Below are 19,852 nucleotides of genomic sequence, written 5' to 3'. Positions count from 1 at the left end.
TTATATACTTCAGATGGGTAAATTATATGGGACGTGAACTATATCTCAATAAAGATGTTTAAAAAAAAAACATTAGGAGTGGGAGCAGGAGGGAAAAGGAGGAAGCCATTTTAGCTCATGATGCCATGAAAATCTACTGCAGGCTTCTTGGCCACTAGGCCTATGTTGCCATGGAGACTGCCTCAGAGTGAAGCGTGCTTGTCAAATGGGGATAATAACACCTGCCCTACATATCTCACAGGATTGCTGTGGGTCTCAAATGAGATAATAGACGTTAAGGCACATTGAAACACTAAATTCACTACACAAAAACAAGGAATTATTGTTATTAAGATGGCGCCTGTTGAAACAAAATAACACACACACTATGATTGTCTATAAGCATGCTACAAAAACAGGTATATACTCAGAGGGTAATATGCAGAAATTGCATATGCAACAGAATTGCTATGTTAGGGTGGTATGATAGTGGATGTTACAAGTTCCTGTTGTGTCACTTGCCTCTTCAAAAAGAAAAAGATGAAGAAAAAGATGGCTCTCTCAGCTAAACTCAAAAGGGATGAGTCTGATATAGGGGCCGACATATTCCTGACCCCAAAAGAAAACTGGGCAAAAACCTTCTCTCTTCCATCCTATACTTTCCCCCCTACCCAGTAATTATCTCCTGACATGCCAGCACTGACCATAGGAATTCCACTAATCTTGGCAAATGAGGGACTGACTCTTATGTCTAGGAGGAGAGTCCAAGAGCAAGTTGGGATTGAAATAATGATGTTGCAAATCATCCTTTCTCAGATCCATCCATACCCAGGACACTCCCTCAGGATGACCTGCACTATTAGCCAACGACTGAAATGGAATAAAATATGATGGATCCACACAATATTCTGATAATATAATTTTTCTCTAATTCAATTGTTTTAGAAAACATATAATTGCAACTAGTTCATAGGATGTTTTCATTTTCAATGTTGGTTCACTTGGGGGAAAAAATGAGTATCTGAGGTTTTTGTGGGAGCTCAGTTAGCTGCTTGGCTGCCTCTCGATTTGGGTTTGTGGGCCAGAACAGGGCTATACTATGACCTCCCTGGGACTTTTGCCTTTTGTGGACAGCTTCTTCCATTAAAAATTGTTGAAAATGATATTTTATTTATTTTGATGATATCTTATGACTGCATTGGTATAAAGACAAATTTCTATTATGTGTGAAAACTTTTTTTGGCCTAAAAGTTCATCATTTTTCTTCTGAGTTGAAAAGAAATGATCATATTTTTCTGGGGCCCTGAAAGTCCGTGGGTCACAGGCACTGTTGTCTACTGAGCCCAATGGAGAAGGCGGCCCTAGGCCAGATATCTGAAATTGTAAGAGATGGAAAGCGCTGAACAAGGGGTGAGGGCTCCTGCAGGGAGCCCTGTGGGCAGGACCCGAATCCCAGGCTTCCCCAAGAAGGAGCACAGGTTTGGGTTTCAGGAGTAAAGTAGCCTTACTCGAGGCACAGCTTCTCCAGAACAGGAGGCATTTGGCGCCTCTACTCCAGGACTGGGCTCGTTTGGGGGACTTCCAGCTCTGGGGCTATCTCAGGATCCGAATCACATTACTCCACTCCAACTATAAAGACAGCGAAGTTCGGGCATCCTAGAAAAGGCGTCTGTCCTCACAGGCTGCTCTTGTCACTGTTGGAGGTGGGGGAGGTCAGCCACTGCCACCTCCGAGGCATGTCAACAAAGGCTTAGCTCCAACCCTTCCACCACTGGGAAGCCTGCTCTGATCCAAGGTAAACCACTTGGGCACTTAGAGCTTATATGCCCAGCTTAGACCGATTTCTCTAGATGCCCGTGTGTGTCCAGGGATGTCCTCATTCTGACATCACCTCCTTGAGGCCGGTGATGTCACCTCCCTCTCCTGTACCCCTCACAGCCCTTAGCACACACCCAGCACACACACACTCGATGAAGCCTTGTTGTATTGCCCATTTACTTTAACCCAGGGCTAAAAATACTCACAATGTGTCTGGCAGCGAAGACCCCGTCGACTATGGCACAACAAAAGGCTGCGATCACACCAAAGCTGATAAAGACGATGGAAGCCACCAGCTGTGGGAGTAGGGGGTGGGGGACAAAGCAAAAGTGTCTGTTAGCCTTCCACTCTCGCTGCTTCCGGAGACAAGGCGATCCCCAAGAGACCGCCACCCAAAGCGGAACTCTGGCCTGCCACCCCGCGTGAAGCGTGAATGCCCTTTTCAGCCACGCAGCATGAGTGGGAGCAGGAGGAGGGGGACGTGGAGAAGGGGCCATTGAAGCACTTCTTACACTCTCGGGACAAGCTAAGAAATTCACTCCATGAGTCTAGGAGCGCCCAAGGAAGAGGAGGCTGAGGATTTAGACTGCATGGCTCCTCCTTTCACAGACTCAGAAAGATGTTGGACCTTTGACGTCATGAAGTCCCACCCTCTATTTTATTTATTGTGGAATTGGAGGCTCAGAGAGCGGAAGTGGTGTGTCCAAGGTCACTATCCAGTCTATGGAGGAGCCTGTGCCCACCAACTCCTAGTCCAGTGTTCTGCCCACCCCCTCATGGTGGGCAATGATGAAGAAAGGATGATTCTGAGGCCCTGCACAACCCTACATGGTCCTGCATCACTGAAGAAAGAGAGCACTCAACTTATTATGGCTTAGGTGTCAAAGATATCTTAAAAGGGTTGAAGTCTCTGAAATTGATCAACTCCGTGTGGTACATCCGAAAAAATTCAAGTAAGAGAAATGTTTGCTGGAACCAGACTGCCCTACTCTCTGATCGTGTTAGATAACAGAAATTTTCCTAGTAACTTGTCTTCCATTACAAGGGCGAAACTACAACCCCACGTGGGGGTAGGTGTTTCAAGGTGTAACCAGGGGCAGGGATTGGTACTGCCTAAGCCCACCATCTGCCCGTGTTGACCCTCAAAACACCCTCTTTGAGGTGTTTGGGGGGGTAGAGAAATAGCATGGCATTAAGATGCTCCCCAGGGAGAAGGAGGAAATCAAAGTCAAGGCCGCCCTAAGGTCCTCCCATCTCACAGGCTAGAAGGTAATACTGATCTCCTTTGGGAGTTGTTCAGAAACCTCGCCCCATAAATCTCACTTCACAGCGCTACAGAGAGTTGGTAAATAATGGATGAAAGATGTCATGAAATTGGCATTATCAGCTATGCTATGATCAGCTCTACAATTAGAACTCCCCTGTCATTCTGAATAATTTAAACGCAAAGTGCAAACACAACTGGCAGCGGAGAGCCCAGGTGAAATGGAAGAAGAGAACTATTAGAACCCCCCTGAGGGCGATTCCCTACATTGCTAGGGGGGAGAACACACGGTTAGAGTTCCCTGTCCCTGGAGCTATTACGTTATCTGATTAAACTTGCTGTTAAATAGACTCTAGCATCAGTCTAGATGCCACAGTGACTTGTACGGGGAAGCCTAATCAGTCCACCATCTGACCACTCACCAGGCATCTTGATTTACAAGCCCATAAAACTGCAATATGCTTGCAATTTGGTCTGTACCGTCTTCTCTTGCCCTCTAGGAAGCCTTCTCAGGCTGAAGCAGGAAAATACAACAGCCTGCCCTTGCGGGCCCCCATTCGGACATAGAACTTTGTGAGTTTTACCTCCTGTTGTATGTGTACCCTTCCTCTCAACCTTACACATACTTAGCTTTGAACTATGTATGTGTAATGGGAATACTTGAGGTTGGCTTCATAATTTCATTGCATCTTCTTGTGCCCTAAATATATTTGTTCTGCTAATTAAAGTCTCCTAGATTGGAATCTCCTAAAAGGCAGGAACCCTCTGCGAAAACTCCTCTCCAAGATTATGCCTCAGAGAGGAAGGTGTGAGGGTCGACAGTGAGCCAGGGCTGCAGCAGCCCGAATCAAAGCAGCAAAGGCATCCGATGCAAGGACAATTGGCCTGACTGGATAGGCTGGCGCACTCCTTTGCGAGTGAGGAGAAAAGCAAAAGGCAAGATCCAGATTATTCCATCCCTGTGACTTAAGGAGAGTAGCTGGGCCACTGAGGGAACATCAGGAAGGGTGAGAACAAGTCCCATACCACAGGGTCACTTTAAAACAAGTTCCCCAGAGGCTTAGGAGAAAAGTAAAGTAGCTGTTTCTTTTGTGGCCCAATTTGGGCAACCTTAAGAAATGTGTCACTTATCCGCAGAAATATTGAGCTTTTTCAGGTGAAGAATTTGATTCTATAGCGATGAAAACTTACCATCTGCCGTTTGTTCTCCACGAGGTTTGATCCGATGATTCCAAGGAACGATCCAAAGCCAAGCTGCAAAGCAACATGGCACAGATAGCACGTGGGAAGATGGTTAGCCAGACCGCACGGTCGTTCCACCCCTGGGATACAATTCAGGATAACAGAAAATACCCGGGGTACAGATGCTAAACCCGTGCAGCTGTTACTCACACAAATACAGTATGAGTAAGAAAAGTATTTCTCCCACCATTTGCCAATTTTTCCTCGTAGATATGAATCACACCTAAAAAGAAACTCGTGTGCCCAGAAGCTAAAAGTAAAAGTCAACCATAGCTTTTCAGAGCCTGCTTATTTCAATTTCAATATCCATTACCTAGCATGTGACTGGTGAGTCAGTAAGAGACGGATAATGGTAAAAAGCACGCATTATATTCTGATCTTTATCTTTTCTTTGAAAAGAGACCTTCTATCCTGATGCACGAATTACAAAATAAAGGTCTGAAATAGCGATATTTGATGCATCAGGCACACTAATCAAACCCAGGAAGTACTTTAGAAATCAGCAAGCACCTTAACCTAGACTTCAAAAGAAAAAAAAAAAAAAAGAACTATTTTTTTTTGAAAGCCTGTATTTGTGGTTGACCCACTGCAATTTATGTTAGCACTTATTCACCTCTTCTTCCATCTCTGCTTCATTTATGGACAGAAAGCATTCATTAAAGGGTGAATAGAAATGGCAGTGTAAAACCCTGAAAAACAATTTCCCTGTCTAAGCGGCTGGGATGATGGCTCGGGGTAGCAGCTTCCACTTTGCTCTCAGTTTTGCCATTAGTGGGTTGAGTCTGTCATTCTCAGCTGAAAATGATCACTAACCGATGGTTGCCATCAGGGGTGAAAGTGGAAGAAGTAAAAAGTGGTGGGAATGGACCAATAAATCTTAACACAAGTCCAGCAATGTGGTTACATTTCTCTTGAGCCTCACTAAGGATGTGGCTTTCCATCTGCCGCCTTACCTTGGCTTACAGGGACATCTCTTTCGGTCTGAGGCCCCCAAGCCTTACACCAAGTCTTGGGAATCTAATGGACCCAAGGGCTGGGCAGGAGCCTGGTGGGGCAGTGTAGGGGGGCTGGGTGCTTGCCTCAGAAACCCAAGCATGGGGCTTCCCTGGTGGCGCAGTGGTTGAGAGTCCGCCTGCCGATGCAGGGGACACGGGTTCGTGCCCCGGTCCGGGAAGATCCCACGTGCCGCGGAGCGGCTGGGCCCGTGAGCCATGGCCGCTGAGCCTGCGCGTCCGGAGCCTGTGCTCCGCAACGGGAGAGGCCACAACAGTGAGAGGCCCGCGTACCGCAAAAAATAAAAAAAATAATTTAAAAAAAGAAACCCAAGCATGAAAGAGAATGAAGGGAAGGAATGAATACAAATTTCCAAGGACTCATTCTGCAGGGCCACTCAGCCAGCAATCCCTCTTGAGAAATAGAAGCTGAAGAGCATCAAGGTGTAACCCATGCCGTCCAAGACTCTACTGAGAACATCCTCACTCAACGGTTAAACTATGCCTGTCTCCCACCTGGTCTTATTTGAAATGTAATTAAAATGTGTTGTGATGAAGTACAGTGATGAAAACCTGGTCATCAGATCTAGCCTGGCTTCTAACCCCAGCTCTTCCACTCGTGGCTGTGTGCCTCGAACAACTGACTGACCTCCCTAAACCTCAGTTTTCTTATCTGGAAAATGGGGACCATAGTAGTAGCTGTCTTATAGGATTTTTGTAAGGATTAGCCAGGACAATACAGTCAAAGAACTTTGCACAGGGCCTGGCACACAGTAAGTACTCAGTAAATACGAGTTATTGTTCTAGTGATTATTATTACAATTTTTAAAGACACTTAACTTTGGGGCAGCTCTAACCTGATTTGAGCTGGCAAATCCTATCATTATTTGCTCTATTTCATAAGAGTTTAGTATTCTGTCTTATCTCCCCTCCCAATATGTTGCACAGCTTTTATTCTTCAGGAAGAATTCCATGAATAGCCTGTGCTTATGACACTCTGGGCCATTTGTGGAGACTGAAAGAAAGGCAGAGGGCAGTTTCTTTTTTTTTTTTTTTGCGGTACGCGGGCCTCTCACTGTTGTGGCCTCTCCCATCGCGGAGCACAGGCTCCGGACGCGCAGGCGCAGCGGCCACGGCTCACGGGCCCAGCCGCTCCGCGGCACGTGGGATCTTCCCAGACCGGGGCACGAACCCGTGTCCCCTGCATCGGCAGGCGGACTCCCAACCACTGCGCCACCAGGGAAGCCCCCAGAGGGCAGTTTCTTACATGGAAAATAAGTCCTTTCACTGAGCGGTTCATCAGTTTCCACAGATAATTCCCTGAATGTTCTTCGGAGCCTCAACGGCAGTCTTTGCCTTAAGACGGGAAGCAAAGACACTCGCTCTTCCTGACACTCTCAAATAACTCTCTGATGGCAGGGACCGGAAGAGGTGGCCTGAGGCCTCATGGAATTGGCTGGAAAGACAAGGTGCTTTGGGACTGGAAATGCCAGGCCAACCAGTTACTTCATCCAGTTCCCTCTCCTTTCCTTCCATTCCATTTCTATTCCACTCCAACTCATTCCATTTTCTAACACTCACTGAGTACTTTTGGGAGATAAATAAGATGACATGGCCCCTACTCTGCAGGAGTGCATAGTCTAGTGAGGGAGAGACAGACTGTGGCTTAAGGACCACAGGCGAGGTAGAAACAAAGTGCTGAAGGAGCAGAGAATAATTCATTTTGTATTATATCCTTGGCTCTGCTACTTATAAACTGTGTGACCTTGGGCTAGTTCTTTAGCCTCTCTGTGCTTCGGTTTCCTCATCTATTAAATGGGAATCATAATGGTCCTGACCACACAGGACTGCTGTGAGGATTAAATGAGATAAGGTATGTATGTAGCACGACCTGCATAAGGTAGGCTGCTAAATACATGTACATGGTCGTTCTCAGATCTCACAAGAGGGGATAAATGGGGTCAAAGACAGGTAGAGTTCACCAGGTGGGGAACTAATATCAATTGAGTCCTGGCTGGAAGAATTCATTCATCTGGATGACAGGTTTATGAACTAACTCACCAGTTTCACTAAAACTACCTTACATTTGAAGAGCATTTGAATTTAAAGAAGCACTTGCCCTCCACTTTGGTCACAGTCATGTTAGGGAGTTTGGTGGAGCTCATATCATTCCCATTTGATAGATAGCAAAACGGAGGCCTAGAGAATTGTATGGACTCATCCCCTCTTACAGCAAGTTCACGGCAGGGCCAGGACGAGCCCTCAGATCCCCTAACAGCTGGTGTTCTTTCAGCCACACTTTGCTGTATTTGTGGCCAGTGTTAGCAGAATAGTGACCTTCACTGCTACCTACCCCCCAGGGAAGAAGTTACCTGTAAGGATGGAGTGAGAAGTCCTATTTGAGGAAGAGCTGAGGGGGTGAAGGTAAAGAAGGAAAAATCAACAGAATTTCCTGAAAATGGGCAGCTGCTTCTAATCAACTGTTTGCTCTCCTGAGGCCTCAGAAAGGTAAGCTCTGTGGTCCTCGCTCGGGAACTGCCCGGAATCATGGAATGTTCAGACCTTTGGAACTCCATCTTGACTCCCCGTTACCTGAACAAATAACCAGTTTGCTTTGTTTTGGCTGCCCTCCACTTGTAGAAGAAAAAAAAGGCAAATCATTAGAACTCAGATTCAAGAGCTCTTTTTAGGCTGCACCCTATAAACTATGCTTATTCCCGTCCACTGGGACTGAGGTGCAAATGGATTAATCATTCAACAAGTATTAATTGGACATCTACTCTGTGGCAGGCACTGTGCTAGACCTGTGATCTGGAGGCCAGGAAGCGGGGTGGGGTATGATACCAAGACCAACAAGACTCAGCCTCCAGAAGCTGTAAGTAGATAATGGGTCCACAATCCCTTTCTGTAATCCTGAAATCAACAAAGCTCTTAAAACCAAAAGGGTTTTTGGTAACTAACTTGGTGGCAAAACCTGACCTTGAACTGACAGTGAGGTTATTTTATAATGTTTATCTACTTAGTGTAAAAATTCACAGTTTATTGTAGAAAGATGAAGGTGCTTGATTATGGGGTATACCTCAAGACCCCACTGGGATGTTAGATAATATATGATATATGCAGTCTATTATCTTTCTGAAATTAAAAACCAAACAGTCTAAATTTGCAAACACATCTGACCTAAGGGTTCAGACACCACTGTGGATCCCAGTAGCTGAGAAATGTCCCAGCTGTGTCTTTAAGTTGGAATAGGACAGAGCATTTGGATAAACAGAGAGAGAGAGAGAGCACAGGGAGGACATTCCAGTCCAAGACACGTTCAGGGGACTGTGAATTGACAAATTTGGTAAAAGAAAGGTATGGGAGACCAGGCCAAGGGCATCTTCAGAGAGCATTGAATGACAGTGCTAAGGAGGCAACAGGAAGCCAATGAAGGTTAGTCTTATCTAGCAAATCAAGACTCAAGTGTCATCTCTGAAATGTACTTACTAAGCTAGGAACTTTATCTTAGAATGATCTTATACTTTAGAAACATTTTCAACAAGAGGTAGAAAAAATTTCTGCCTAATTCACAATAAACCACAAAATCCCACTATCCAGGCCTTCTATTTCCTGAACATTCAAGTTAGTCAAAACTTTGTTGGATTTATCAAGAGTCTTCACATGTGAAGCTGAAGCCACACTGGCCTAGAGAAGGTTTCTGGCCTATTGACTGTTTTGAATGATCTCTGCTGTCTCTGCCTCCTACTACCCCATGGCAACTCTGATATAATTTTCAATTCACTGGACCCTCCGCCCCTTCCCCTGCCTGGGAGAGGGGACAGAAGCTCCTGGTTTCTTTCCTGAAAGAAAACCCAGGCTGGTGTGGGCCCTAGCAGTATAACAGCTGGTGGAGAAGGTTCTAGAGTGAAAGGCTTTCCGCACTGATCAGGTGGCCAACTCCATCTTGTGGGTTGCATGGGAAACACATGTAGAGGCCTCGTTCTCCTGGACATAAGGTTAGAGAGCTATAGAGAAGGAGCTGGCTCTCTCCCCTGCCTTTTCCATCTTCATACAACCGAGGCTCTTGGGGTTTTTTAGGCCTCCAGAGTAGAAAGCTCACTGGAACTCTTCTGGAATAGACTATGTCTTGAACATTCGAGGACACTAAAAATCCTAAGCCAGTTTGTCTTTCTGTGTTGGTTTTAATTTTTTAAAAATTTTTACATTTTAGCCTGTACAGATGAGCACATCTTTAAAGATGCCTGTTGCATACATGTCTTAGGATAATGATACCACGTTCTAGCTCAGGTAGAGTTAGCTAACACCCTATCATAATGCACCTCACTGTACAAGGGCATCTCATTTGGCAAAATAAAGATGGCTCAGAAAAGTTCTGCATGACTTAGAGTTATACAAACACGATTATATTTTTCAATGCCTGAGATCTCAATATTTAAATGAACTGTATGGTAAGTAGTCTTTAAGTCGTCTTTAAATCTAGTAACTGCTCCCTAATTTGTTTGTTTTAAAATTTTAAATTCTCATGTACACATTTAACCAGAGTCCTAAAACAGCAGTTCCAAATAACCTGACATTTTCCCACAAATCTATACAATGGTCTTTATATTCAAACTGACCAATTTGATAGTGTGGAATCTGAACATGCCACATTTTGCTCATTCTGGTTTTATTGCAAGCATGCTCTGTTTATTGTGTTTTAGTTCTCCAGGTGGTTGCCCATCCACCTGAATTAGACTCCCCTGGGGTGTTTATTAAAATACACACCAAGGTGGGGAAACCACTGGCTTAGAGTTTATATAATACCTCTCTAATAACCAAACTATTCAATTAGTGAAAGCACCCCAGTCCCGGATAAACCTGGATTCTCAGGCATTTATTGTTTCAGAGGTATGAGTTGTTTATTGTATTTGTTATAACAAATCTGCAGTCTTCCCCCCTTCACTTCCTATAATTAAAACCCATTTTAAAGAAACAATCTACAGGAACTATAAAAGAAAGAAAACTTAAGGTTAAACCGTAGGGCACACTGCTAGGGCTGGCTCTCCTGTTAACATTTCCATATTAGCTCTTAGCCAGACACACACGCACAGACACATGCCCCCACTGCTTCAACTTCCAATGCTAGCTGAACGTCAGGTACTCCAATAACAACAATCACGCGCCCTCCTTCCTTTGACATGGAAAATACCTTCCTCTCACCCAGGGAGAGTCTGAATCTTGGCTTGAGCATTTGCTCATCAGTCAGAAACCTTTTACTAAATGCAGCTACCTGAAGCCCACGAAGTCACGCAGACCCTATAAATTGCTTTCCCAAGCCACCAAAATGCAATCTTACCCCCCCCCTTCCTCTGTCCCCCCGCCCCTCTTGTGTTTAAAAATAAAACCCGATTCTGCTGATGACTGGTTTTCTTGCCTCACCACAGGAAGTGGACCGGGTGAGTTCTCACATCACATGCTTAGCAGAGGGCACCAGACGGTGTCTGTGGGACACCTGCCCTCGACTCAAGAGCTGCGAAGGAACTTCCCAGGAAGGGCGGGCGGCCTTCAGCAGCTGGGCCCCCGTGGCAGGCCCCGGCTCAGCTAGGGCTATTGAGAAGGCTGACTGCGGAATCGGTGACCTAGGCAACAGGCGTCAGGCTTGGTCACTCACGGCGCTGGTTTGTCAAAGGCATCCATCTTTAATCCTTTCCCCTTCCTTTGCTTCTCTTTCCAACACCCCCCACGCCAAATAAAGAGTGAAAAAGAAAAGAAACAAAACAACAGCAACAAAGCCGTCTGCCCTCCCTGATAACCTAAAATGTAAACAATAACAACAAAAATCCACCCTAACCTTCCTTCCCGCTCTCTAGCAGTTACAACGGGGAAGTCATTTAGTTGCTATTCAAAATATGATCCAACCTCTAGAGTTAGGTTTTAGGGTTCAACAGCGGTGTGTGTAGATCCAAATGAGGTTTTGGTTTGGTTTTCTTTTTTCCTCAATTATCTTGAGGTCTAACTGGCAAATAAAATGGTACGTATTTCATTTCGTTTCATATACAACATGATGATTTGATATAAAATGAGGTTTTGTATGCAAAGAGTTCAGCGCTTTCCAGCGTGGATTGCATGCAGCCCGGGGATGGGTAAAATAGTCCACTGAAGTGTGGAAAGAAACGATTTGAACTCTTGTTTCCTATTTTTCGTTTATCTAAAAGAATAAGAAAGAAATTACGTGTTAACAAATATTCAATGAACAGACCGTCACTGGTGCCCTCCCTCGGTGTGAAATGTCAGGTGACAAGGCGAGAGCTATTGTTCTGGAGGAGGGCAGGTTCCAAGCAGCAAAGGGTTGGTGGTGTGCCCGGCTAGTCTTATCTAGTCTTCACTAGACTAGTCCCAAGAAAATGGACAAGGAGTTTGGAAGGACTCCTGTTGATAAACCATGAGTTGAAGATGACCCTAATAATGTAACACAGCGAGAAAATGACAGAGCTGACCCTTGGAACTCTCAGGGTGAGCTCTTTGTCAGCCACACGGTGAGATCACGTTAAAAAAACAACGATGCTCATGACAATCCGTTCGTAGCTGAGAAGAAAGCCCGCAATATTCCAAATTATCTAGTGAGCTATTTGAAATGACTTACAGCCACTCTCTCTAATGAGATTTCATGCGAAGTGCATATCATTCCTTGAAATTTTAGTTAGTGCTAGTATGAAGATATTAAAAATTAAAGTGTATTTCATTGTAATCTAATTTTTGAACTTCCATTTTGGTATGTCTTATGAATATGCCTATAATTTGTAAATGAATAAATACACATATCTGAGGAGCAAACACTCCACATATTTTTCCTGAGAGGAGGGCAGGATGACTTTGGAGATCAGAGCTGTGAGTCACAGACTGTCAAGCTGCAAGGGTCCTCAGATTTCAGGTAAAGTCAGGTGACCCCTATTATATACATAGCAAAGCAGATGCCCAGAGAGGGAAGGACCTCAGCCTAAGGTTAACACTGCGAATTAGTAACACGTCCTAGACCAGAAAACTGAGGTCCTAAAGAGTGAGATGACTTGCTCAGGATCACACTGCTAGTTAGGGATTCTTCTGAGTCTTAGTTCAGTGCTCGTCTAAACCAGCCCAGAGCTGTTTCTCTACATAAACGTAGAGATATACAAAGGCGGAAAACTGAGCAAACACAGAAACTCAAACAGAATTGAAAACCATCAGAGTAGAACCAAATGTCCGTAGCCGGCAAGCTACTGAGACCTACCTATGGCTTTGATACTCACAATAACTCCCGGGTAATAACCTCCAACAGTCACATTCTGGGTCCTGGTGGTTGCGGCGAGGCCCACCGTGAGAATTAACACGGACACAATAAGCAAAGTCACGGTGACGTAGATGGAGTTTCGTTTCCTCCGATTAAAGGCTCCTGAAAGCACACAGAGAAACTGAAATTGCTCATTTCGGCTGGAGAAGGGATGGACCTACAGAAAAAAAAATCACTAGGAAGGTTTTCCTTTCCTACTTCAACTGGTAACTGGGGTATTCTCTGGGGAGTGGAATTATGGGGAAGAGATGGAGCTTTAGTTTTTTGCAGTCATCAGGTGTTACGTTTACAAACGTATATATATATATATATATGCTTCCAGTTTGAAAATAAACAACAGAAGAAACTGTACCAGTTAGTTACATAAAGACAAAACACATTCGATAAAAGATGTCTCATACCCACTTAGTGAAGTGTTTCTTTTTTAAGCCAAATTATAAGGTACATGATAGATGGAAAGTGTACTGTGGAGATATTAAATGAAAATATTTTAAGGCCAATATGCAACTAAGGAGGGTTTTGTCATAAGCTGGAGATATGAAATTTCATTTTCAGTGTAAATATCAGAACCAAGCCAGGTACTGGGATATTTTTTTTCATTTATTTCTGACATTTGCCACCTCATGTATAAACTTTAAAAATGGTGTGTTGGCAAGATTTGCCACATAACAAATGCGTGTAATAAAGTAAGTGTTTGGAGGCCATTAGTCCAAAAAGATATGTATCGGGGGGAGGTAGATGGGGAGAATTAAAACTTACACCCTTTGGGCTTATGTGAGGGTGACATAAATACAAATGATGAGAAACCCGTTCTCCTACTCAGTGCTTATCGGACATGATCGTGCAAACCAATATTTTTTTTCGAAAACAGGCTTATTAAGTCAGATAGAAAAATGGTATCTAGACTCGCTTTTGAATTTAATTTTCTTTTCTAAGGAATGAAGCGCTGCTCAACACTCTGCGTGCGTTTTTTTCTGGAGGGGGTTCTCAACAGGAAATACCAGGGCTGAGTTACACCTAGGAGTTCTCATAAAAAATAAACAACTGGGGGACTTGCTATGAGAGTCCAGTTCTCTAGTGGGGAGCCTTATGACAGGGTTGCCCACTCAGGTGGCTTGGCTGTCATTTATGGGCCTAAAGAGGCCACTTGGGACTGATCGCAGGACCCCGCCATTCTGGGAGGCCTCGCCGCAGCCTCAGGAAGCAGCTGCCTTTGAAGCCGCCCAGACTGCACCACTGGGAGGGAGGGGAGAGGGGATGAAGGAAGGGGAAGGGAGGCGAGAAAACCAGGGAGACCCAGGAGGCCTGATGGTGCTGAGAGGGAGGCACTGTGGCTGGCTCTGCAGCCCCCAGCAGATGCCCCCTCCTCGAGGGAAGAAGAGCGTTCAGGAGTGCCACCCTGGGTGAGCCCCACCATCCGTCTCGTCTCGTCTCCCACAGTGCGGTCCCTGCCCAAGGCTCCAAGGGAGGTGGGAGGGGCTGGCGGTCTCTCCCCTGACGTCAGCCTCGAAAGTGAGGGCCGTGACTCATCAGGGTCATTTCTGATACGGTACTATTCCAAGACCATTTTACATCGAAATGTAGAAGTGGCTTGAGCGTTTGGAGGCACCCACAGACTAAAGCGCCATATCGCACCCTGGGAGGAGAGGTAAAGTGAGTTGGGAAACGAGGCTCCTCTCCTGGGGGGGAAAACAACGGACCCGCTGGAGACACCTGTGACATCCGGGCCCTTTGTGTGAGAGGGCTATTTGGGATGCAGATGGGGAGCTGACTGCTGGTAAACAGAGGAGCAGAGCGGGGAGACACGGACCGCGAAGGGTTGGGGGGGAGGAGCAGGATTTATTTCTTCTGTTTATCTGAAGGTTAGTTACCCCTCCTCTAGATTTCGAGAGACCTTAAATGAGCCTCCAAACCAGGATCCCTAAGTCCATTTGATGATAGCCAGTTCTCGGTGAATCTTCCAGTTGGCTCCACAGAGGGGTTCTAACGTAAACTTAGCAACATCGCCCCCCACCCCTGTCTGCATTTCTACACCATCTTAGCCCTCCCCGACCCCAAACTGGCCAGAGAGAGTGAGGGAACAGCTGGAAACAAGGGTATCTTTGTGGCACACAAAAGTGTCTCAACACCTCACAGGGAAAACATGCCACCTTAGAGACTAGATGTGGGGGAGTGTGTGTATACAGTCTTTCTCAATTCGGGGTATCACTCGCCTGCTCCTTCCCGGCCAACTGGCTTTTGATCTTATTCACAGCTCTTGGGTCTCCTTTGCAAATATCACTCTAACTCTTAAAAGAACAGGAGCCAGGTCAGAAAAGTGACTCAGCAAACCACATGGTGTCATTTGAAAAATCTATTTTTTTTTTTCCTGCTTTGGAACCTGAATTGAAAATCCAGTCAGTTGAGAAACCCAGGCAGAGATCCTGCAGCTCCACAGGGGCCTTGCCTCCTGATAGGATTAGTCTGGGATAAAATTCCTACGAAAACTCTCCCATCACTAGGTTGAATATCTATTCTCTGTCCCCTCACATCCTTCCCCAAGTCACCCCTTATTTTACACTCTAAGGACTAAAATTGTGTAAAATGAAATCACTTCTAGCTGCACTTGGGGAGTTGACCATTTTAAGGAACCCCAGGGTGAATCCCTTTGAAAAGTGAAGAATCACCCCTTCCATTTACCTTTAGTGTCAATTTGACTGAAAAGTCACATCTACTTAGAGCAAGATGCACCTGTCCTCTAAAGGTGTAGCCCAGGCTCCCCAAAAGCAGCTCTTTGTGTCTACTTAGGACATTTTCCTGGCTGTTGTTCTATTTAAGAAGGGAGAAGTAGAGTTCTGTTCTTCTTAGCGTACAATTTGGGGCCTGCCTTAGATGTTCCCGTAAACACAGGAACATCTTATTCCGATTTTGTTTAGTAAATCAACAACATATCAAAAGAACCTCGACACCATAAGGTACTTCAGTAAAGCAGCAGGTATGTGAAAACGGTGCCCATCACAGTGTCTGATACCTAGTGAGTAGTCAATACTTGTTGAATAAACAAGAGTCAACGTCTCAGAATCGCTTCCTTTCTAATCAAAAAGGCTGTAGGGGGGAACTGTGAGAATAAATATGGGCTACGCTCATAGAATTGGTTTTTTAAAATAGGGTGCACCCAAGGGCTCCCCAGATCTAAAAGCTTTCTGGCCAACTAGTGTCACAACCCCAGCGGCTCTCACTAGCCTGTCTACTTGGCGCCCAGTATCTCTCTGTTTAGACAACAACAACCAGCCCTGCAACCAACAGCAGTGGGAGAGTCTGAATCCCGTCACTGGCACCGCCTGCCCCCCTCCGCCCCCAGCAGCCTCCCTGCAGAACTACTGCAGCCCTCCCTCTCTGCAGTGCCCCTCCTCCACCCCAGATTCGTGACGACCAGGATGCTCTGCTCTAGAAGGGCCCAATTATTTGCTGTCTCCACCCTTCCCAATTCAGCCAGCTTCTCCCTCCTCCGAGTTCCCCTCCCTGGTCAGAGCCCCACCTGCACTGCGGTCTTTGCATCTGAGTCCCTCCCTTCTTCTGAAACCTTCTCAAAATTCACCTCCTCCGAGAAGTTTTTCTTGATCAAACTCACTCTAATCACTCATTATTTCATGTCCCTGAGTTCCTAGATACGTCACTCAGTAAGTATATTAATTATAACTGCTACAATTACAGTTGTAATTGTGGGTCTGGTCCACAACCCATTATGATGTCCACCAGTTCCAGGATTATGTATCTGACAGGAACCAAGGTGTGGGTTGCTAGAAGGTCGGATGATTGTCTCTGCTCACTTGTTTTTTTTACCTAGTACCTGTTCTTGATTCCACCCCTTGATTATAGGGTGTGTAATCTGTCAGAGTGCAGCAAGGATGGAGGCCCAGTATCCTGTCCTGTGCACTATGTTGTTGCTGACTGGCTAATTCTTCGGGCGGATCTTTGAACCGATTCGGATTTGCTTACCTGAGTCAGCTTTGCCATACAGGGAGGGTCCCAGAAGTCTCAGCCTTGAGCATCGGTGGAAACAGGTGGCTGCCTACACAAGAGCCTCAAGGCTCTGCCAGTCTCCCAAACATTTCCTTAAAGGTGCCGAAATCCCCCCTTTGGGCAATTCTTTGACCGGAGACATCCAAGGCCACCGGTGAATCACAAATATGTTATTTGCAAGGGAAGGAGAGCCCCGCTGTAGTAGAGGTGCCTTAGCGCCTGGGGGCGGTGTTGCCAAAAGGGAGATGGGGGTAGCTGGGAGGGGATGAAGGGGCGCCGGAGTCAAATTACCAGCCATGCGCCTGCTCCGCCCCAGCCAGCCAGCAAGCGTAGAGTGAAGGCACCTTGGTGCAGTGTGTGTCCGTGTGTTTTATATTTTATTGTTTTGGCTTTGGCTGTGTCCTGCCAGTAGAGGGAATCCCCTCAGAAATGCTGCCCTTGGCGGCTGAAACACTAACCCACCCACCTCCACTTCCCTTCCCCCCATGCAAGGGAAGGTGGCGTTGCCAGGGCTGAGTTAAGTGGGAGTAGCTCCTAAGTAGCCTAGACGCTGATTCAGGCCTGGGCTGTGCGGGACCAGCGCCAGGGAACTCCGGGGAGACTCCCCTGTCCAAACTCTGGAAACCCAGGGTTACCACTCGACTGGGGAATTTGCTAGTGCCCTCGGTCTGCGCACTTTACGAAGCGGGCTGCGTGGAGAGGGCTCGCGCGTCCATACGGGATCTCTGATTCTTTCCCCTCAGTGTCGAGTCTGGGCTGGGCGAAGCCCACTCATCATCTTGTTGCGCAGATCTTTCGGGAAACGCATGATTGGCTGAGGGCCCCTGGGAGCCCAAGAAAAGAACTCTCTTCATCTCGTTTCCCAACCCACAGAGCAGGGTGCCAAGGAGCAACGCTCTACGCTCGGGGTCCCTAACCTGCCCACTCCCGCACGGGCAGACGGGCGGGCGCGGGCGGCCGGGTTTGCAGGCGGTTGTGGCCCACTGCGGGGATGCGCGCGGCCGAAACCTCGCACTCTTCCACCCAGCCCTCCCTCGCGCACCAGCCTGGCGTCGGGGAGCCAGGGCTGCGTTGGCGCCACAGCTGGCCAAGGTGAGGAGTGCATTCTGTGTGCGTGTGCTTGTGCGCGTGTGTGCGCGCGCGTGTGTGTGTGTGTGTGTGCGCGCGTGTTGGGGAGAGAGAGCTGGGGGGTGGGGGGCTGGTACTGCTGGGTTCTGGATTCGGACCCGAGTCCTTGGCCTCATTTGTACCACGTTGCAAATAACTACGCCCTTAAAAATAAAAAAAGAGCAAATTCTTATACTGAATATGCAAAACCACTGGAAATACGGATCTTTCCACCATCCAGGAGATAACACTTTCTGGGGCCCCTCCGGTGAACGAATTCTGTTGAGACGGGGTCTTTTGCAGGCAGTAGGGAGCTCACGTAGGGGGTTCAGCCCCCTCCCCGCCCCCTCCCCTCGATGTTCCCGCAAATTCTTCGGATTAGACCTGAGCGGACTGGATGGCAAGAATTCGGGACGGGGGGATTTTGCAGAATGTAAAGTATGTTGGAAAGAGAGAGTTCGATTTGGTTAACGTGTATCCGAGGCGAATTTTAAGGTTAGGTGGGATCACGGTTTGACAATCCCCTCCCGCTCTCCTGGGCTCCAAATTAATTTCTCCGCCCAGTGAAATCATAGTACTTGGGAAGGTGCCTAACCGCTGAGTGGGACTGGGGTTTTTGTTTGTTTGTAACTACCAAAAAGCAGCTTCTAGGGGCAGCCAAGTTGGTGCCTGGAGGCAGCTGTCCCCCACTTTTCATGGGGAAAGGTGTTGAACCAAATCAGGCTAGTGGGTTTCCCCCCCTCCCCCTCCCTTCCACCCTGAGAGGAAAACCGCGACTTCAGAAGACGCGCGGGCTCGCGCTCGCTTTCTTTCTCGCGCTCTCACTCGTCGTTCCCCCTCTTTTTTCACACTCACGCACAATTCCGGGCATTTGGAGCAAAATAGGAATCGAATTCAAGGAATGTTGATCCTGCCGCTGCAGACGGCAGGGCTGGGCTGTCTTGAGTGATTCCTCAGGAATTCCCCTCCTGCCAGCCCCCCCTTTCTTCTCCCCACCCCCCGCCGCCCATCCCCCAGGGTTGCGCAAAACCCCCCATCAGCGAGGTGCAAGTCAGGCCTCCCCCCACCGCAGCTCTGAATTTCAGGGCAGCTCCGACAGAGTTGGGAGGGGGCGAGGACCCTGCTTCTTGTAATTCTCGTTAGTCGTGAGCTCCTAGAAGTGACGGGGACTTTGCAAAGCGGGAGCGTCTAATGGAAAGCGAAGGCGCAGGTTGCAGGGAAGTGTTTTGATCCCCAGACAGCTGGGATCTACCACCGGCTGCAAGACTGTCGGCACACGCACACAAACACGCACACACCCGCACTCCGGGGCAGGGATACTCCGACGCAAGCCGGGCGCTCGGATCTCCGCGCGTCGTCCCCGCCCCCGCCGGGCCGCTCCCCTGGGGCTCGGGTCCGGGACCCCGACGCTGGGGCGCGCGGACCCCCTCCCTCGCCCGCGCTTCCCGCTCCCTGGCTCTCGAGGCGGCCGGGGCGCTCGCAGTCCAGGGGGCAGCGCACTCACCCCTTGCCGCCGCCGCCCCTAGGCAGGGCGGCTAGACTTACCCATGGAATCCGGCAGGGACATGTCGCTGGACCGCTGCTGAGTCAGGGACTGATGCATGGTGAAAGCTGCCCTGTGGCCCCGGCCCCCGAAGCTGCTTCACGCGCCCCAGGCTCAGGGCGCCCCGCAGAGCATCCTACTCCGCGGCTGCCGCTCCCCGTCCCTCCCGAGAGCTGAGAGAGACTGCCTCTGGTTGCGAGCTGCAGCCCAAGTGCCGCCTCCCCCTCCCTTCCCCTCTTCTCCCTCCCTCCTCTCCTGCCTCCCTCTGCTCCGGGAGGCAGCAGCATTGGCGGTCCGAGCAGCGACGTGCGCTTGCGCAAGACCCCCCTCCTTCCTCCCCCTCGGCCCCCCCATCCTAGTTATCCACCTCCCAGCCTCCCAAGCCAGACAGGGAGCTGTTTTAGCCCCTTGGGGCCAGGACTGCGTAGAGAAAGAGGGGGAGGCTACAACCTGGGGGCCGACCGGTCTTCTCTGTAGTTTGGAGAGAGGGTCTTGGGCAAGCACCCTGTTCTCGGATTTATAATTGGGGAGGGGGCAGAGTAAGAGGTTCAGAGCTGAGAACACACACACACACACACACACACACACACACACAC

The 19,852-nt window shown here is 47.9% G+C and overlaps 1 protein-coding gene across 2 annotated transcripts in view; it reads right to left on the bottom strand.

Annotated features, from left to right (window-relative positions):
• Positions 1-19,552, bottom strand: part of TMEM255A (transmembrane protein 255A) — a 48,021-nt gene extending 28,469 nt beyond the window's left edge. Inside the window, exons 1-4 of one of the 2 annotated variants that reach the window (XM_059050078.2) lie at positions 19,259-19,552; positions 12,564-12,706; positions 4,253-4,315; positions 2,004-2,093 (exon numbers count right to left, since the gene is read on the bottom strand). In XM_059050078.2, the coding sequence (XP_058906061.1) occupies positions 2,004-2,093; positions 4,253-4,315; positions 12,564-12,706; positions 19,259-19,316 (354 nt within the window). In that variant the 5' untranslated portion in view covers positions 19,317-19,552. The remainder of the gene's footprint in view (positions 1-2,003; positions 2,094-4,252; positions 4,316-12,563; positions 12,707-19,258) is intronic. The other variant, XM_059050077.2, reaches the window with a different exon arrangement.
• Positions 19,553-19,852: the final 300 nt, after the last annotated feature.

Source organism: Kogia breviceps, chromosome X (genome assembly GCF_026419965.1).
Source record: "Kogia breviceps isolate mKogBre1 chromosome X, mKogBre1 haplotype 1, whole genome shotgun sequence".
NCBI lineage: Eukaryota > Metazoa > Chordata > Mammalia > Artiodactyla > Physeteridae > Kogia > Kogia breviceps.
Note: the sequence above shows the minus strand (reverse complement) of the source record. Positions and strands in the feature narration are given on the sequence as shown.